Source organism: Neovison vison, chromosome 8, assembly GCF_020171115.1.
Source record: "Neovison vison isolate M4711 chromosome 8, ASM_NN_V1, whole genome shotgun sequence".
NCBI classification, from domain to species: domain Eukaryota; kingdom Metazoa; phylum Chordata; class Mammalia; order Carnivora; family Mustelidae; genus Neogale; species Neogale vison.
Genome location: NC_058098.1, coordinates 112,198,441 through 112,218,958, shown reverse-complemented (window position 1 = coordinate 112,218,958; position 20,518 = coordinate 112,198,441). Strand labels below are relative to the sequence as shown.

At 42.7% G+C, this 20,518-nt stretch overlaps 1 protein-coding gene and 1 long non-coding RNA gene across 5 annotated transcripts in view; one reads left to right on the top strand and one right to left on the bottom strand.

The window, feature by feature from the left end:
* Positions 1–9,984: 9,984 nt before the first annotated feature.
* The window catches only part of THUMPD2 (THUMP domain containing 2), a 40,787-nt gene continuing 30,253 nt past the window's right edge, over positions 9,985–20,518 (bottom strand). For 3 of the 4 annotated variants that reach the window (XM_044261689.1, XM_044261690.1, XM_044261692.1), the window contains exons 9-10: positions 13,743–13,851; positions 9,985–10,872 (exon numbers count right to left, since the gene is read on the bottom strand). In XM_044261689.1, coding sequence (XP_044117624.1) covers positions 10,467–10,872; positions 13,743–13,851 — 515 coding nt within the window. In that variant the 3' untranslated portion in view covers positions 9,985–10,466. Of the gene's footprint in view, positions 10,873–13,742; positions 13,852–20,518 lie in introns of those variants that run through there. The other variant, XM_044261694.1, reaches the window with a different exon arrangement.
* On the top strand, positions 10,844–19,299 carry LOC122915132. Its single transcript, XR_006386014.1, has 3 exons — positions 10,844–10,885; positions 16,381–16,467; positions 18,900–19,299. It is a non-coding gene; the product is annotated as an uncharacterized LOC122915132 (long non-coding RNA).

Sequence of the window (20,518 nt, the reverse complement as noted above, 5' to 3'; positions counted from 1 at the left end):
GGCTTTTTGAAAATTATTCAATGAAAGCAATTACTCCAAAAAGAAGGCTAGCTAGTCTTGTGGTTAGAGACAGGCTAGGAACTCCGAGATTCAGGACTTCTAGTCCTTGTTTCATGACTCTGTAGCTGTGAGCTCCTGAAAGTCAATCATCTCTCCTGGGCCTCTGGAGACATTCAGGAGCTGATGGGCTTTCCAGGGACACGGGCAAGGCCACACGTGTAACATGCCCATGAAATACTTTCAATGCCTCTGCAAACTTTTCTATTCTTTTCCAAGTTGAATGTGAACTCGTCCTTTGTAACGTGAACTGATTTTAAATTAAAAGCACGGTGTGTAGATGACACCAACAATGCAATGAAGCTATCTGATGCTGTGTCAATAGAAGGGTATCTTCCCAGCTTCTTAGTACACATCAAGGAGGGCACTTCGTGTTTCGCTTCTCTTTGAGAGTTTGGTCCCTGTGCAGCAACTTCAAAATAAATGTCAAGACAGCCTTGGGAGGAATGTGGAAGCTCTGGCTGTCATCCCTGTTGACAATAGAGGAAACAGACTTCGAGCCTGAACCTAACGTCTCTCCGCCAGTGTCTGGCAAGGTGTCTAAGTCCCCAGAAAGTGAGATCTGTAGGTTTTGAGGCCCACGTGTCTAAGGATCTGTGTTCCTGCAAACACGTCGATGAAGCACTAGTCTCTGCTTTCTATGCTTCTGTGGTGACTACGGTAAATTGCTATCATGCCAACATGTTTCTCAAATAAAATGGTCTTAGGAATTGAAATTAAACCAACTGTGAAAGGTAATCTGGGGGACATAACGCAAGTGAATAATGCAGTATTGATCCAAAGGCTGAGCTGGTTCTTAAACAAAGGGTTTTCCAAATAAAGTAACAGTTTAAAGAGGGTTCACGGGAGTGGGGAATGGTTTCCAAGAGAATTGAAGCAACATGAGGGAAGAATGTGGGAGGCGGGTGAGGCGGGTTGAAGGGCAGAGCCACGAGAGCCACGTGGAGCCACGTGGAACCACACCAAGCAGGACATGTGGACACCCTCTTCCCTCGGCCCTTGTCCAAAATACCAGCTCTACTGCAGGGAGCCAGATGAGTGAAGAATGCAATGGGTTAAGATGGAAGTTAGTGTAATTTCATCATTTTTAAAGCAATCGGCCTGTGGGTCTGTGATACGCCTACATAATCAAGAAGGGTGTCACAGAAAATGTCAAGCTTTTACCTAGGAACGACCGAGCAGCTGGTTCTGTGTTGCGTGATTCCATACATCCCCATGTCAGGAAGGAAAAAAAGAAAAAAAAGAAAATCTTCCTTCGGGATGTAACAGTCAACATTTTTTCTTTTTTTCCTTCGTGACATTGGAATGCACGGATTTGAGGGAAGCGAAGGGGAGCTGGGTCCAGCATTCTGGAACTTTCTGGCTTAGTTCACTTGGTTGGCAGACGACCTCGAAAAGTAACCTGGGTGTGGTCATCTGTTTCTCAGATCTATACCGAGGGACTGGTATGTGCCAGAGACTGACTTCTGTGCAGGGGATCATCAGTGAGATCAACAAAGCCATTTCCTTCAGGAGCCGGAGAGACAGACAGCAAGCAGACACGTCTCCTGTGCTGGAGGGAAGTGCTACGAAGAGAAATGGAGCTGGTGAGGTGGTGGCTTGTTGTGACAAGGAAGCCAGGGATGGCCTTGCTGACAGGGGGGCACTGGAGCAGAGATCCTGACTAATGCAGGTGTGGAAGGAAATGCCCCTGGAGAGAGGACAGGAAGTGCAAAGGCCTGAAATGGGACAAAGCTTTGCATATTCCAGAGTCGGTAAGGGGGGCAGAACGCAAGAGGCAGAGTTAGAGAGGAGGTTAGCGTGCCTCTCGGGACACCAGGTCAAATGAAAAGTCATTGGAGGCTTTTGAGCAGGAGAATGGTATAATCCAACTTAAACACAAATAAGAACAAAAAACTTCTGGCTCAGTAAATTAATTTTCCTTGGTTTCCATGTCAATATCGAGAGGCTGGTGCTGGGCATTTGGGGCATACAGGCAGACCACATCGTTAATATACCCACTCTTCCAAGATGAATTCAATCTCTAATAGCATGGAGGTATCCGGGGCAGAAACACAAATGGGTGTCGGAAGCATGACCACGAAGTGGTAGAAAGAATGAGTAAGAGGGAGGGGGACCTGGAGTAATTGCTCTCCTTTGTTACACCCCCGAGGAAGATGTTACTTGCTGAAGGAACTTGATGAAAACTGACAATATTAAATGATTATGGCATTCAGATGGCAAAATTATACTTCAGATCACGTGACTCTCTCGAACATAATAAATTCATGGAATTTAACTGAAAGACAAAGAAAGCTGAGCTCTTCTTGTACCTAGGCATGTTTTCAGTTGTTTTAAATTCCCAAGTCCATTGCTTGTCACTCAAACATTTCCCTGCGTTTCCTTCACCTTTTTCCGTGGAACTTTTTCAGAGAGTGGTTTCATCCTTCCATTTCCAGAGGTTAAGGGTAATCCTCTTTCTCTCCAACACTTGGACTTCCGGCTGGCGCCCCCCACCCGCCCCTGACCTGCCTCCTTCCCGATTGCTGTCAAGCCTTTTCAGGCAAGGCCAGTCTACCAAGGAGCATTCCTGAAGCCTGACACATAATAAGTACTCAGTCAACGCTTGATAGCTCAGTGAATGAAGGAGTAGATGAGAGAGTGAAAGAATTGGAAAATAGAAAAAGCTACACTACATACACCATAGGATATAGTATTGGTATAACGTGCATAAAAATTCTCCCTTGAGATTTCTTAATGACCAGGATTTTGCATCTCACCTAATTTTAATACAAAATCTTTCCTGCATAGCTCTTTGAACCATCATTTACCTTATATCCAAGTGAGTGGTTCCTTTTGAAAGTTTACATATATTTTGAAAGATTTTATTTATAGTTTGCCAGAGAGCAGGAGACAGAGCACAAGCAGGGGGAGCGGCAGTAGAGGGAGAAGTAGGCTCCCTTCTGAGCAGGGAGATCCACCTGGGACTCCCAGAATCCTGGGATCATCACCTGAGGCGAAGGCAGGCGCTTAACTGACTGAGCCACCCAGGCGTCCCAAAAGTTAATATATTTTGAATCCCCAATGAACCTTAGCTTCCTAGGTCATAGAGGAAGTAGGTGTCCTCCTGACAGCTGTCTCTTGCTTTCTGAGTGTCCTTTGATTCACTATTCTCAGAATCACAAGCATTTATTTCCTCCCCTCCAGCAGGAGCCAGTACAATTTAGTTCAAGGAATATTAATCGTTCTTATGTGCCACACCCTGTGCCAAAGGTGGGGAAAATACTATAAAATACTCCAACTAGAAGATAATCTCAAATTTTGGAAAATCCTCAAAAAGCTGTATTGCCTTATGCATTTGATATTCAAGATGCTTTAGCAAAACCCAGAACTGTGATTTAATTCTGTGAAATACACTAAGATAATTAGAACCACGGCCTCTGATGATCTCTGATGCTGTCATTCAAGTTACTGAAGAAACACATTTTTCTGTCATTTGCTACGTCTTGGTTATACACACAAAAATGTCCACCTCCTCATGTATTTTTTCCTCTGAAAAATGAAAGCAAGACTTCAGAACAGAGCAAAAAAGACCGTATTGTTCAAAATCGTTGAGGCCAAAACATTAAAAATTGAAACCTGGAAAATACGGCGAAAGGGAAAATGCAAACTATACGGAAACCCTCCAGTGAGATTGACACAGACAGAGGCCACACAACATGAGCCTGCTTAGAAACCTAGGTGTGCGGGATGGGGTTCCCAGGTGCGATCAGCAGTCCTCTTTAGGTAGTTTAGAAGAAAAGGAGTTCATTTTGGGGTGCCTGGGTGGCTCAGTGGGTTAAGCCTCTGCCTTCAGCTCGGGTCATGATCTCGGGGTCCTGGGATCAAGCCCAGCATTGGGCTCTCTGCTCAGCAGGGAGCCTGCTTCCCCCCCGCCCCCCCACATCTCTGCCTACTTGTGATCTCTGTCAAATAAATAAATAAAATTAAAATTAATAAATATAAAATAATATATATAAATATAAAATAAATAAAATTTTAAAAAAAGAGAAGGAGTTTATTTTAAAATAATTAAGGTGCTCAAGAGGGCCAAAAAATGTGTCTGGTTGACCATACAACCAGGAACACCAGGCAAACCCCATGAGGGGATTGTTGCCACAATGAGCCCCGGCAGCCTCTGCTGGACGTTCATGCTGCTCCTGGCACCACTGATGGTGGAACCTGAATGCTGCCCTCTGTTCCTGCTGACCCTTGAGACCCCATGTTTATTCTGCCACCCTTCCAGAAAGCGGGTTCCATTTTGGTTGCCTGCTTAATTAGAGGTGATACGGTAACACGTACCCCCTTCCACTCTCCCCCATTGGTCTCTTTACTCCGATTTTGGGAGAAAGAGCTCCATCTATCGGTCAGTGGGTCACAGCACACACGGCGCCCGGCAGGGAGGCGTCTCCCCCTGGTCGGGATTTCTCTCTGCCAGCCCAGAGGGTAGCTCATGCCACTCCGTTCCAGTGGTGGCGAACTTGATGAGAAATCCCAAGAGCCTAGGCCTGTGGTCTCACTGCCATCGCTGTAACCGATCTCTGGTGGGAAGCACTGTGGCGCGTAGGGGAGTTTGGTAAATCCACGCGAGGTGCCGCTGCCTGGAGAATCCAAGTCTAGGATGAGCAGTTGTTCCTGCCAAGACGAAGTATTGCCCTCTCCACAAGGGAAGGAGTCTCCACTCTCATTTTCCTCCCGAATGTGGTATTATAACAAGTCTCAGGGGAGGTCAGTGCTGCTGAAAGTTAATCAGCGGTGGCAGCAGGCACTTGGTGACCCGTCCGTCATTGGGCCAGTACATTACCTCCATTCCGGAAACCACAGCCACCTTGTCCATGAGGCCACTGAGCAAGGGTGGCTAGGGGAAAGGGAAGGCACGGGGCAGGCAGTCTTCCACCTGCGGACTTAGAACCTGACACAAATATTCTCCCATACTGGGCCCTGTTCTGAGATGTCCACTCTTGCCCTGACCTTCTTTCATGGCCATGGCTGCCCTTTCAGACTGGTAGCCCGCCATGACAGGGTGAGCATCTCCCTCTCAGGCCGTCTCTCCTTCTGGGCAAAATGGACCATGTAGACCACTCCATGTTCTGCTCCCAGGGAAAATTTCCTTTCCTCCTTGTCCCTTGGCCCCGGCGGGGCTGAAGAGTCCCAGAAGTGAAATTCCAACAGGTGTCAGCAAGACTTGCAGAACCATCTGTAAGCCAGTTTGGACTTCTTTCCTCCTTGGTGAACTGCTCATCTGGAACCCCGCCATGGGACCGTGGTCGGGAGATAGGGGAGGGATGCGGTGGGCAGGAGGCCCCTGGTAGGATGAGGGGATGACTGTTCCTGTAGCTCATGAGGGCGGTCAGCTGTGGAGCTCGGTGCTGTTGTATACTGGTTCCCCCCTGATGAGAAGGTGCTGGTGGGCTGGGCTTATTGACCTTTGGCGTGGTGGATCAGAGCACTCTCAGTTCAAGATGGGCAGACTGGGTCACACAGTCATCTGGAGTCCTGTGGTCAAGCCCTCAGTTGCCAGCCAAGAGTTCTTTCCAAAAGGAGAATAATTACCTGCACAAGAGAGCTTGGGTTTGCTCCAAATGCGAAGAGGCTACAGCTATCCTTGCCCTATGAGGACTTGCTGTAGTCTCCAGCCAGCGTCTGATTGCTCACAGACATTCTGAGTATCATTACATCTGCTGGGTCACGAGGATAAACATGCAGAGCTGCTCACAGTGGGCTTGGACCAGCTGAAGGACCTTCCCTTGCAGGAAGCCTCCATTAAAAGTAAATGAGTCAGAGCAACAAACCCAAAGGTGCCATAGATTGCCTTTGGATACCAAGGAATTTCATCAAGCATCTGTGCCTCTTTCTTAATGGCACTAATAGCTGCAGTTCTTACAAAGGAATCACTGCTTTTGTTCTACCATTTTGGTAGGAATGGGGAGTTGGGGGGAGCCTGAGGAAGACGGGATCTTGGTCCTCCGATAACAGTCACCCTTACTCCATGGTTTGGGAGCCATTGTCGAGATTCTGCATTTGCTCAGGGCACCGTTCCAGGTGTAGAGTCAGGATCTGGGGAAATTACCACATAGTTTTTCACTGAGAAAACTGAAGCAGTCAGAAGAGAACTTGCACAGTCTACCACCACCACATCCGCCCACCCTCCAGCATCTGCTCCCACTTACAGTCTGTTCTACAGTGTGTGTTTCTGTAATAGGCAGTCACTCAAATGTTATTGCTAGGTCGGGGATGACGTCACTCTAAAGTGGAAATCGGGTCGGTTCATAAGTCCTTTCTCCCCCCCAGCGCATTAATACTTTGTGCCACCAGATAAGAGCAGCTGAATGTGAAGACGTTAATGGAATGAGCTGAATGAGTAAACTGCAGGAAGAAGAAGGTAGTTTGCATGAGGCCTTCTCACTGCATCTTCTTACTGATTCCTTTGGGCCACAGGTTCTGTCTTGGAAATCCTTATTGTGTAGGTAGCAGCCTCTACCCTTCTTCTACCAAATTCTATTCAACCTGCCTTTGCCCTTTTCTTGGAAAGGTGATATCCTTTATTTACTGATCAATTGTTGACCCTTGAACAACATGGGTTTTAAGTATGGGGTCTACTTTTATGTTTTTGTTGTCGTTGTTGTTGTTATAAGATGTACTTATGTACTGTGCACACGTGGGGTGGGGAGGGTAGGGGCACGGGGAGAGGGAGAGAATCTCAAGCAGACTCTGTGTTCAGGGTAAAGCCCTATTCCAGATTTGATCCCACGACCCTAAGATCATGACCTGAGCCGAAACCAAGAGATGCTTAACTGACTGAACTACCCAGGTGCTCCCCTCCGCCCCTTTTAAGAGTTGACCACAAAAGCCACAAGGGCATTTATTTACAGCTGCCCACCTCAGCTTTCATGGGACCAAATCAAAGGTGAAGGGAGCAGAGGTCATGCCTGCTGCCCTCTGATGAACCGGTGAGGCCATGGAAGACCATGAACAGACCGCTGGGGCCCAGGACCAGGCAAGGCTGCAGGTCAGCCCATGTGTTGACAGGGTGGTTGATTGGAGAGCTCCCGCGGGCAGGGAGGAGGCTAGGCAGACACAGAAGGACTATGGCCAGGAGGCAGGGGTGGGGCTGCAGCTGGTTAGCGCTGCCTCATGCGGGTGGCCTCACTGGGCCCAGTGCAGACCCCTCCCCGTGGCCTTTGGGAGGTCAGCAGCTGATGGCCATGGGCTGGAAGTATGCCTTCTGGAAGACTGTGCCTGGCTGATGGTGTTCCTCACCGGCCTGCCCTGTGGCTGCTGCTGTTGAGGTGGGGCCACCGGGCTTGGTGACCACGCTGTCCCAGGGCCCAGCCCCCTGCTGCCGCTGCCCTTGCCCTGCCCTCCTAGCCAGCCTCCATGGTTTGTTTTCAAGAAACAGATTCGCCATGCTACCAGTGTATCTTCTCTTTCTTATGATTTTCTGAATAACATTTCTTGCCTCTAGCTTCCTTTGGTGTGAGAATCCAGGGTACAATCTGTGTAACAAGTAGAGGTTAACTGACTATTGATGTTATTGGTAAGGCTTCAGTTCAGTGGTAGGCTGTAAGTAGTTACGTTGTAGGGGATTCAGAAGTTATAAGCGGGTTTTGGCTGTGTGGGGGTAGGGCCCCTTCACTCCTGGGTTGTTCAAGGATCAAGTGTATTTATTTATTAGGAATGTTAACCCGTTCTTTCAAACTATGTTAATTGGTGGTTTTGATAGTATGCCATTTCCTAAGTTGGATAGGTTTAGAATGGTCTGGCCGGTATTTTTTCCGTAAATTCTGTTATTTTTAGTGCATGAATTTGAGAATGAAACATTTTCAGGAGCACATTTATCATGTTATTGCAGAAATGCCTGTATGCCGCCTTCCCACTCGTAACCATGGAGAAATTATTCATGCTCTTATCGAACGCTAATTCCCCCATGTGTGGAATGTATTCCAACCCCCTTTTCAAGGACACTGCTCCCGCAATTATCCTTTCCCTACCTCGTGAGTTTTCCACCTTTCCCGGAACAGTCTCTTCAATATGAAAAACATGCTGCTGCTTCTCCCATCTTAAAATATATCATTCTCTTGTTTCCACATCCCTCACCAAGCTACTAACTCCATTTTCCACTCTTTTCAGCAAAACTAGTTGCAAGAGTCATTTGTATTCATTACCTCCAGATGTCCCCACTATTTTCACTTAATTCCAACCCAGGGTGGCTTTGCTCCTTCCCCAGGCCACCAAAACTCCCATAGTCGGGGGTCACTCACTGCTAAATCCAAGGGTCAATTTCTAGTCTTTATCTTTTCCAGCAGCATTTGATAGATCACTGCCTCCTCCATATCCTGTGCTCATTTGCCTTCCGGGCAACCACTTGCTTTCCTCCTGCTCCCTTGCAGATTGCTTCCTTTCTATAGACCTATTAGTGCTGGGGGAACCCGAGACTCAGCCCTGTTCCTCTTCCTTCTTCTCCTCCATTTAGTCCTTTGGTGATCCCATCCAGCTTCAGGGCACCAATATGCTGAAACTCCCCAAATTTCTATCTCCAGGGCAGAACTTTGTCTTAAACTTCAGACTCATGTATTCAATTGCCTACTTAACACCCCCATTGGGATGTTTAATGCACATCTCAGAGTTAGAGAGTCTAAAAATGCCATCTTACACCCAGGCTGCCCCCTCCACAGCCTTTCCCCCATCAGTTGATGGAAGCGCCCTGTATCTTGGCCAAGTATCTGAGAGTCACTCCTGCCTCCTCCCCACTTACCACACCACACATCAAACACATCCGCAGATCCTGCCGGTTTAAGAAAGAAAAGATATTTCAGAATCCAGCTGTGCCTTACCCCCTCTGCTGCTCCTGCTGGCCAGGCTACCATTTTCTCTTGCCTGGATTATTGCAAAATCTCCCAACTGGTCTACTTTCGCCTTTGCCTCCCCACTACCGTCATCACAGTGGTTCTCTAAAATGTATGTTAGATTCCTCCTTGTTCAAACCTGTCCAGTAGTTTTAAGTCAAAGCCAGTCCTCCTAGCGATCTGCAAGGCCCTGTCTGGTCTAACCTGCCCCTGCCGCCTGCCACTGACTTGCTCGTCAACCTCTCCTTCTCCCCCTCACTGACTCTGCTCCAGCCCGACTTCCTCTCTGCTGTTCCTCAGATGCATCAGGCACACTCTTGTCTTATGGCCTTTGCAACTGGCTATTCCATGTGCCTGGAACACATCCTTATCCTTTAAATATTTGCTCCAATCTCCCATTCTCAAAGAGGCTTGACCTATTAAAAGTGCAAAACAGTCCTATCCCCATCCACGTGGTTCCCACTTTACTCTGCTTTCCTTCCTCCAACCCCACTTATCACCTTCGAACCATCAAATAAATTATTCATTATGTCTGCTGTTTCTTATCCGTCTCCCCTTAACTCCTAGGAGGGCAAGGATCTTTGGTTCACGGACGTGCTCCAAGGACCCCGAACAATGCCTTGGCAGAGAATAGGTATGCAATCAATATTTGTTGTATGAATACGGGACAGGCTCAGATTCCACTGGGATTACTATGAAGATTCCACTGGGATTACTATGAAGAAATTCCCCTTATCACCTGTGCCCCACTAGCCCCACAGTGATGAGTGGACGAAGTTACATGCCACGCCCCAGCTGGAAAAGACTCTTCAGCTTCTCCTTTGGAGAGGTGGGATTCACAGGTGAGAAATTTCCCAAACACGGAGAGATTGTTAAAATAGTAAAACAGCCAAGAAACCAAGCCACTGCTTAGATAATTGAAAAAAAAAATGAAAATCATATTCTCATCAACTTCCTGTTAAGAAGATCTTCTTCTCAGTAGTAAACACAAGGAATGTATTTAATTTAAATAAAGGAGAGGTGACAACTTATTAATGTTTTTATAAAAAGAGCACACTTTATTTTCTGTCATGTTGGAGGATACTGGCTTGATTTATATTATTATTCCATTAATGTTTTATATAACTTGGGATGTACAAAAGGTATTGCAAATAAAAATTATTTTTATTCCAATGGAGGAGAAAATTACACATTTAAAAATCAAGTTTAATAGCAAAAGAAGTAAGACATAAAAGTTTCTACATTTAGAAAAATCTGATCGTGAAAACATCACCAACCTTGTGATGACTGCAGTATACTTTATGTGAACCCCTGAAAACCTTTGTTCCAAGTTTTAGTTTCTGTTCAGAAATAGCGCAGGTGGGGCAGAACTTTTCACCTTCCGACAGAATACGAAATTTAAGAGTCATTTGGTGTAATGTACATTCATTGGTTTTGGTTGGCAACTTTAATTCTTTTGGGTGTAAAGCTTATCTCTACTCAGAACCTGTGTCCAGCAGCGATGCTGAAGCTCAGGGGAGTTTGCTTCCTTGGGACTCTGGGGCCCTATGAGGGTCCAGTACAACCACCTTCACTGCTATGCAGCTGCCCCACAGGACTTGAACCAGGCTCACAGCAGCAAGCCTGCTCCAGTCCCAAAGAGTGCGACTTCCTGTATTTGCATATGAATGCCTCTGTCCTTCCAAGGCTAACTTGGTAGCATTCCACTGGCGCTAAAGAGCCAACCCGTGGCATTTTGTCTAAGCCCCCCTGGCTGCTGGCTTTGGAAGAAGATGACACTGTGTCCGATAGGTCAGTCTTCTCTCTGGGGCTCAAGCACTTCTCGATTCCAGGCTCATCTGTGGGGCTGCCCTTGGAATTCGAAGGGATGCCACTCTGTTCACAGTCTTGGAGGCGCCTGTGGTGATCGTTGTTGAGCAACAGCACAATGGTTCCTCCAACGTGGAGCACTCTGACGGAAGATGGTAATTGGCATGAGTATTGCTTTCTTTTTAGACAACAAACAATCCCACTTTATTTTAAATATTTGGTGTTTTTAATTTGAAATTTAATTTTATCTATTTAAACACAAGGATTTTGATAATTAGGTAGTAGCTTCCATAATACATATTCATTATAGTAATTACAGAATCACTAGCACAAATCTGCTTTAATTATCTATTTTTACTCTACTTAAAAGGCAAGCCTCAAAGTAATTCATAGTCACATTCTAATAAGTACAAAGGAAAAGGCAAATGAAAGAGTCCTAAAGAATCAGCATATATTAGAGGTAGTAGGCTGTTGGCAGAAGAAAATCAGACATGCACAAGGGAAGGACAACAGGGAAGACCAGAAAAGGAAGGGAAGACCCTGAGATGAAAACATTTGAGCAAATTCTGCACAGCAGGTCTATGTGGACAAAGTGACCAACACCACAGTCTCCGGGGCAGCTAAAGAGATTACTGACAGTGGGACAGCGGCCAGCAGAGAGCTAAGGAGGGTGGCAAATGCTCCAGGCAAGTCTGAGGTGCCCCAGGAATGCATTAGGTGGTTCCCAAACCTGTGCTGTGAGTTAAGGACAAGCAGGAGTGAGGCGGGCCAAGTGACAGTGAGGGACTGGAGCAGGGCAGGCAGCTGGAGGCAGCAAAGCCACAGATGGGAAGACCATCAGGTGGGGGAGGCACTCAAAGAAATTCAGCAGGGGGTGAATCCTAGGGGCTGGGAGGAGGAGGGAGGGAAAGAGCCTGTTTGGAATGTGCAGGGTGAATTCCAATCCACAGCTGGAGATACAGCCTGGAGGCAAGGAGAAGACCAGTGGAGGTAGAGATTTCAGAGTTTTATAGTACACAGCAGATAAAGTCATAATGGCGGAGGACATCATGGGGGGTTGGGGCAGTACCAAGTGAGAAGAGCAAAAAGGCCAAGGAACAGAGACTTCACTTTTAAAGGAGGAGAGAGGAGGAAGGGTCTATAATCCTACAAGAAAGTCTGGACAACAGTGATGGCACGGAAGCCAAAGATGTTCGGTTTCCAGAAGGAAATGGTCTCAACAGTGTGTAATGCGGCAGGACTAACAAGTGACTAGGATTACAAGAAGTCATCAGTGAACCTGGGTGTGCAATCTTGGTTGAGGGCAGGTGCAAATGCTGGTCTGCCAGAATCGAGGGGGGACTGGAAGGTGAGGAAGCAGAGATGTCAGGGTAGACTATTCTTCCAGTAAGTTTGGGTGTATACGTTGGGAAACAGGATGACTGCTTGAAGGCCAGGAGTTACAGGGAATCTCTCCCACACCCGACAAAGATGTCAGGAGCTCAAGGAGCTTTTCCCTCATCTAAACAATCAGTGAATCAAGACAAGTTTGTCTCCAAATTGCACTGTGTTATGCTACACTGACTGTATAAAGCTTCAAACTATGTAAAAAGTAAAAAATCAAACCACAAAGTCTGTGGGCAGGTGTCAGGGAAGCATGGTCAATGAAGTTCCTTATGTCCAAATACATACACTGATCCAGCTGAGGCCTTCAGATTAGGGGGGAAATCCTGAATATCTTCTGGAAAATTCCAGGCTAAATGTAAGTCACTGCTCACACATACTGTATTTCACCACGAGCTGGCTTAATAGTGTGGCTGGTGAATTACCGAGGTAGGCACAAAGGCTGTGGTTATGAATCCTGGCTGCACAATGGAATCAGCCCGGGAGTGGTTAGGAAATACACCCATGTTCTACTCTACACCAATTAAATTGGAGCCTCAGTGGGGAGGGGTGGAGAATGAGTGTTAGAGTTTTTCAAGAGTTCCTGAAATGGTTTTAATAAGAACTCAGGGTTGCAAAATCTGCTTGGGGGTAACATGTACAGGAGCTGAGGAAATGTCTGAATTATCGGTGTTGCCCAGAAAGAGACCTCACGAAATTATGCCAAGGGTTAGCTAACCGTGCAGCAGGGGAGGTTGCCTAGAAATAAGAAAATCCAAAAAGAAGTGTGGAGCACCCAGTTCACATAATGGAGCTGAGATGGCTCCTGGTTGGACTCAGAGTTCATGTCAAGCTTTGATTCTTCTTAGGGAATGTCGGCCTTGACACTCAATTTTTTCTACCCAACACCCATGGCTCATTTTTTCTGTTGGTGACATTATTTATATACAGGCTCTCAAACATCTATGTTGTCTTGCTCTATCAAATGCCCAATTGAGCCGATTTCATGAACTGACCTTTTAGTCATATCTTTTTATTCCTCCATGTGTTCTAGGTTCTCTCCTTTCTCAGATCAGAACACAGGCCTCACTGTTTGAACCTCTCAAAGAAATACTTTCACTGAATTAGAATCCCTGAGGCCGACCTTAGAAACCATGACGTGAATAACACTTGTCTTCCTTCTACAATAAGCAGTGTTGTAACCTCTCTAGGTTACTGATGTTCCCTGTGTGAACTGTTGTGTGGTTTAGTAGCTGGGATCTCGAGAAAGTTAATCTTTCTGGGTCCCAGTTTCTCATCTGGAAAGCATGGGGGATTAACACACAGCAGGCAAGGTTTTTGTGAGGATTACAAGTAAATGCGTAAATTACCCACTCAGTGATTAAAATACATGTCACTATTTCAGATGCTCAAATTTCAGGCAATAACGACAAACTGGTATCTTTTCCAAAATAAAACTTAGAGTAGTGTAAGATGATATGGAATAACTATTTCAATTATAAGCTTCTGATTTGAAACCTTAGAAAACGGAACTACAAAAGCTTTGGGTAAATTACTAAGATGCAATCAAATCTTAACTGAAGAACTATGATATATTTTGGTTAAATGTCCAATAACTCAAAAATTGTAAGAATAAACTCAACAACTTACCTCTCCATTTCTTGTAGAATGCTTTTGATGTCTTTCCCTAACTTAAACTTTTTCCCAAATGGAATGTCAGAAATAATAACATCGACACTCTCTGAGGGCAATGGCAATTCTGAAATACAGAAACCAGAGAATCCAGCTACATTAAGTTCAAATATTTACAACCTAAATACAAGAAAATTGAAGTATCCCAAATTATTTTTGCATATTAAATAAAACTTAGGGTTGCTAACATTGTTTCCAAGAAATCACAAGTTTCTAAAAGGCTTTTCACTAAAAAATAAATGGTAAAGTTATTACATTCTGCTTTTTGAAAATTGGTTTCTCTGTTATGATAATATGATATAAATTAAGCAGAATCTTAAATTAATCAGAAAATTGAATTCTCTAAACATTATACATGACTAGAAAGTTGCCAGATCCAAGAAGAAATACATTAAATTGTCTAGAACCTTCCACACACCATGTTCTGTAACTTGTATTTCTCTCTTCATAGTTACTTATACAATTTTGCATATGTAGATATACTTGCTTTTAAGGGAGATGATCTTAGCTTTCACTGAAATTTTAAAGGAGACCCAAAAGATTAAGAACATCTACTTAAGTACTAAGACCAGAGAAAATGCTAAACAAATCAACAAAGTGATTATCGCTAAACAAAATTAAATATAGTGTTTGATTACTAAATCTAAATTATCTCATCTTTACAATTCTCAGAAATTAGATTATCAGAAGGTAATACACATAAGTTTAACTTCCACATTTTCTGAGTATACTTTTCATTTTCTACTTATTTTACTTGCCACCCATCATGTACATTAGGTATTCATAAGGTATTCGATAGCATCTAATTCTATAAAAATATAATAAAATGTAAATAATCTTTATTATTTTGAATAGCATATACATTTCTGTTGGCTGGAAACTTAAAAACAAAACAAAAATCCCATTACCCGGGAAAGTCTAAAGAACACCTGGGAAATCTCACCTCGTTCTAACCCTTGCTTGAGATTAATAGAATAAGAATAGGTTGTTAGAAAAGTTTCAGAATAATATTCTTTTAAAACTTGGCAGGAATTCTTTTTTTTTTCCCCTAAGTCATATATATATTTTATTTTTTTATTTTTTAAAGATTTTATTTATTTATTTGACAGACAGAGATCACAAGTAGGCAGAGAGGCAGGCAGAGAGGGAGGGGGAAGCAGGCTCCCTGCTGAGCAGAGAGCCCAACGTGGGACTCGATCCCAGGACCCTGGGATCATGACCCGAGCTGAAGGCAGAGGCTTTAACCCACTGAGCCACCCAGGTGCCCCTCATATATATTTTTAAAAGATTTGTCTATTTATTTTAGAGAGGTGAGGGAGCACAGCAAGAGAGGGACCGAGAATTTCAAGCCGAAACCAAGAACTGCTCAACTCACTGCACTATCCAGGCGCCCCCCGAAGTCATATTTAAACTTCACACATTTAGTTTTTGGGTGTTGATATAGAACATGTACATATAAATAGTTTCAATATTTTTGCAGAACTACTCAAGGCAATGTACAGTGAAGGCAATCATGGCTATCAGATGTTTTATACATGAGAAACCACGGAGTAGTTTACTGTTGAGTTTGAGCCCACATCTTTCTTTTGCATTCACAGACACACAGACACACAGACACACAGACACACACACACACACTAGCTGTCCAATTTGCTCAGGTTTGGTTAACATTTTTTTTTCTTGTCAGTCTCTATTTTTATTTGCAACTTTCCTACTCTGAATTATATAATTTGTTGAACTGCTTTAAATAATTTTAGAAGTTGAAGGAACAAACTTCACAGAATAATTCTTTCAAGAAGTTCTAGAACTAAGCAACGTTCTCTTCCCATAGAACCTAAGATGAGCTTTTGTGGGTATGTGTGAGCAGGCAGGCAGGCCCTGACATCCAACAGCCTGCATTTGGCTCTGTCTCGAAGTAGCTAGGGGACTTTGGGAAATTACTATGTCAGTTTCCTCATCTGTAAAGTGGGTACTCTTAAGTCGACAAGTGAGGTCTGGAACGGTGCCTGGCACGGAGTGAGCACTCAGTAATGGTTAGGTCTTGTAGTTATCATGAACAACGTCCTCTCTGTGTGTACAGGCGGATGACAGCTAGGTGGAGATCAGTGGGCTGGAAACCTTCAAAGCAGCTCTGCACAACACAGCATGTGCTTCCCCTGGCTCCTCAAAGGCCACGTAGGGCAACTGCTTCCAGAAGGGCCTCTTTCCTACTCCTTTCCTCCTGTAGTGGTTCTCAGAGCCACAGTTCTCCCAGGCAGCGTCATCGGGAGCTACAGCAGCAGCAGTATCTCCTGGGAACTACAAATGCAAATCCTCATCCCTTTTATCCCAAACCTACTATTTAGTGTGCATCAGAATCTGAACGGCTGGTGAAACACAGACTGTTGTCCCCACCTCCAGGGTTTCTGGTGAGGAAACTCCTGAAAGCAGGAGCACCTGACCCCTGATTTTCAACACAGTAGAATCTGTTAAATTATTAAATGCTTTGAACTGCCTGAGAACAAGGAGTTTGCCTGTAACTAAGGAGATAAAATTCTAAAATAGAAACATAGCTCAAAACAAATATGTAAAAATCATCTCCTTTACAACTCTGCAGGATGATTCAAGAACATGAAAAAAATTTAACATACTGGTGTGTCTTGAACAAAAAGAACCATTCTCCCTCCTTCCAGAAGAAAAATGGGTAAGAACTGCTTTAAAACTCAGGATTATGGCCGTAATGTGTTTTCTTCCAGTAGGTTTTAAGAGTCTTTGAGATACGTTTTTGTGCTTATATTTAGACAAATGATTAAATAAATTGAGATCTTCTACAAAATTGGACACACCCTTCCTATGTTCTTTCATCATACTTCCTCCTGTTTGAACATTCTTTATAAATTCTTTCTGGATTTATAACTTTCTTATTGTTCTATGTCTGTAATTCTCATAGCTGTTTAAAATCAGTTGTATATTCAAGTTGATTCAGTCCTCATGACTGAATCACTTTGTCTTGGCCTTCTTCATTTTTCAGTTGATTTATCTCTTAGATGTTTGGATTTTATTAAAATTTTCCCCTGCAGGGTTTACTAGTGAAATGTTGCCTGAACTTTTTTTTTTTTTAAGATTTTATTTATTTTATTTTTAGTGAGAGAGTGAAAGAGCATTTTGTGAGCCAGGGTGAGGGTGGGGAGCAGCAGGCGGCGGGGATGGGGCACGATTAGGTAGAGAATCTCAAGCAGACTCTGTGCTGAGTGGGGTACCCCACACAGGGCTCAGTCTCACCCTTCTGAGATCATGACCTGAGATGAAACCAAGAGTCAGGCTCTAAACTGGCTTAGCCACCTAGGTGGCCCACCTGAACTTTTTTATATCTGAAAATTTCTTTGTACTAAAATGACATCTTGGATGGGTATATTTTCGGGGTTGCACTTGTTATTTACCTTGTAAATAGCCACTATTCTACTGACGGTACTGCTCAATAACTTCCTGTTTCTTTCCATTGTGGCCAGATTTTGAAGTTTATTGCATATAGATTATGCCCTTTGGTTGCTGCTGCTGATTTTTTTCCTTCTATTTTTATTATTCGTTTTCTTATTTCAATAAGTGCAAGAGAATACAAATCCTTCAATAAAGTTTCAGTCTGTTGTCTTAATCCAGAAGCTCATAATTAGTCTTAAATATGCAAAATGTAGTTTGGCATCTGGAACTGGTGACCTTTTAACTTATAGTCCAAAGAGGAACATTTTCAAGAACAAGATGATTAGAAATAAGAATACATACTTCTTGAAATATTTATTGGCTGACAAGTTGTTTATTATTATAGTGGACCAAAAAATATTATCTGGGCACATTGAAATAAAAAAAAAAACCCACAAGGTTAAAATTAACAAGTAAAATGATTTTTTGTGATCTGTATTCTTTTTTTTTTTTTAATTTTATTTATTTATTTGACAGAGAGAGATCACAAGTAGGCAGAGAGAGAGGAGGAAGCAGGCTCCCTGCTGAGCAGAGAGCCCGATGCAGGACTCGATCCCAGGATCCTGAGATCATGACCTGAGTCGAAAGCAGCAGCTTAACCCACTGAGCCACCCAGGCGCCCCTGTGATCTGTATTCTTATACTGATCAGTTTCTTAGATGTATTCGTCTCTAATCCCATGTCATTAATGGATATTTATGGATATTTTTCTGAAGAATGTAATACTTTTTTAATAGGAACTTCAAATTTTTTTTCATAGAATTGCCTGTAATATTCTTCAAAGTTTCACTTTAATGACTAATAGACTTCTTTGTAGACTCTAATATTTTTATTTGAGAAAATAAGTAGAGAACCTTTCTTTACAGGTTCTAAAGTAACAGTTGAGCTCAGAGCAAATTCTGCTAACCGGAGGATACTCTCAATTTTATTTCTTTCATAGGGAAAGTCTAAATATTTCAGCCCTGCAGTTCAATCTCTTCATTTATAGTGTCTTTGACAAACATTTTCATGACACAAAGCTCAAATTGTCTCTACTGTTCTTTTAATTCGCTTACCAAGTGTAGAGCCTGCAGAATCTAAGCCTTCTCAATTTGATTCCATTCCATTCTAGAATATACATTTATCCAGTTAAAGAAAGCCATTAGAAGCTTCTCTGTATAAGATATCAAGGTGTATTTATAGAATTTCAGAATTAAATCTTGTTCATTATTAAGCTCTCAGTTTTAGTTTGTTCATTTCTTCCTTGGTGTTTTTAGGGATTTTAATGTCCTCTTGTTTTGTTTTTCATAACTGCAATTCATCAAAAATTGCAGAAACTCAAGTTTTGGGGCATTATATTTGTTAAATTCTTTGATTACAGATTTCCAACAGAATTTTTGAAAAATGCAACCACCATGAGCCTATTGGTTTATTTAAAAAAACTTTTATAGTACAATTATAGAGTACTTTGATCCAAAAAGCCATTCTTTGAAGGCTTAAATATTTTTAAACCTAACTGATGATGGGCAGGGAAATAAACTGTGTTCTGTTATGAAGTTTGTTTGTTTTTGCAACCACCTTCATCACAAATAGTTTGCAAGTCAGTTATCCCATGTGTATTTAAAAAATGTTTTTTGAAAGTTTATTATTTTGGTAACTTAAGTTTCTATTTCATTTATAGAACATCAGAGCTTGTTTGAAGATAATTATGAATTATGTGGATACCACGCCAGATTTCAAGTACATTTCTGCTTCATAGATTTCGTTAGAATACTAATTACCACTAAATACTGTATAAACAGACACACATGCAGTTCTGAGCTGAATTTACAGTAGCACTCACAATTATGAAAAATGTTATCTTTGACAGAAAAAATTTCCTACATTTCCAAGAACTGGGAAAAAGAAAGGCTAAACCACCACTGGAAGAGATTTAATGGATTTTCTTTTTGGAATACATCTGATAACAGTGATACAAAACTGGCAACACCTAACCGTCTGCAAAGGTCTTCAAATGGAACCAACAAATTAATAGCTATAGTTTCATTTGGTTTGCATGTATAAGAAAACTTGGAATTGAAAGTGAGCAAAATTAATTTAGAATAGTCATTTGATCTAAATGAAAAGTCATGCTTCACAGAATGATGGTTAATGCATTCGTCTCTAGCTGATTTTGATAAGTGGCTGTTTTGGGGCTCAATCTCCTTAAAATAATAACTATGTTTTTGAGTAAATGCTAGATGCTTCTATAAATACATCTGTTTCATTTGATCAGTGATATCACCTTGGCCCACACAGTGGATGATAAATGTCAACAAACATTTTACTTAAGTAATGTATTCACCAGCTTACTTGAGAAATGGAAACTCTTTATTAACTTTCTCATTAAACATGTGCTTTAAAAAACTTATTACTGCTGAGTTTGTTATAGAATACAAGTGTTACAAATATTAAAAAAGGACTGATACCATATAACAAACTGTAAAGCCATTATATCAAAAAACACTCAACTCTTTGGGGGAAGCTTCTGATTCCCTACTTCCACATACTCTGTGTACACCTAACCCATCACTTCCCACATTTCCTTCTGATTCCCCAAATGGGTGGCCTGGCAGCTTCATGAGCCTTGCATAACATGGCATGGGCCACAAGACACGTGGCTAGAACACCAGGGCCCAGGCCAGCAAGGGAAGGAGAGATACTGGAGGAAAACGCACACTGATATGGAAGAAAATGCCACCACCACATTATGGGCAGCTTCTGGGTGTACTGTAAAAAGCAGGCTTTACTCCTACAAGGGTTGAAAGGAATGACACCTGAGAACAAAGCGCAGTTGTTAGCAATAAGCTTGTTATAAACTCTCACCGAAGTAATGTCTGACAGACTATAATGTCTAATTGGAAGGGAAAACGTTCCTTTTTTCTCCTGTTGACAATTTTGTGGTCTTAATTAACTTATACATGTGTTTCTTTTGCTCAAATCTGTATCTACAGCTCTCTATCTTATCCTAGGAATGTAAATATATCTGTAGATTAACAAAAAACAAAGCCTAACCAATGACTAATTAGTTCCTAAGATAGCCTGTAACATAATAATATTCATCTGGTTCCAAACTTTCATGGTAATTAAAACTTAGGAATAAACACAAGCAAGTTCTGCATATTAAAGGATCATCTTCTTTTATACCAGTAGAAAGTCACAAAGTAAACATTACTAAAAAAGTAGAAAAATAATCCAGTCATTAACGCACATAAAGAGAACAAAGAGAGTGATTCTGCAGAAACAAATCACAATGGGAGT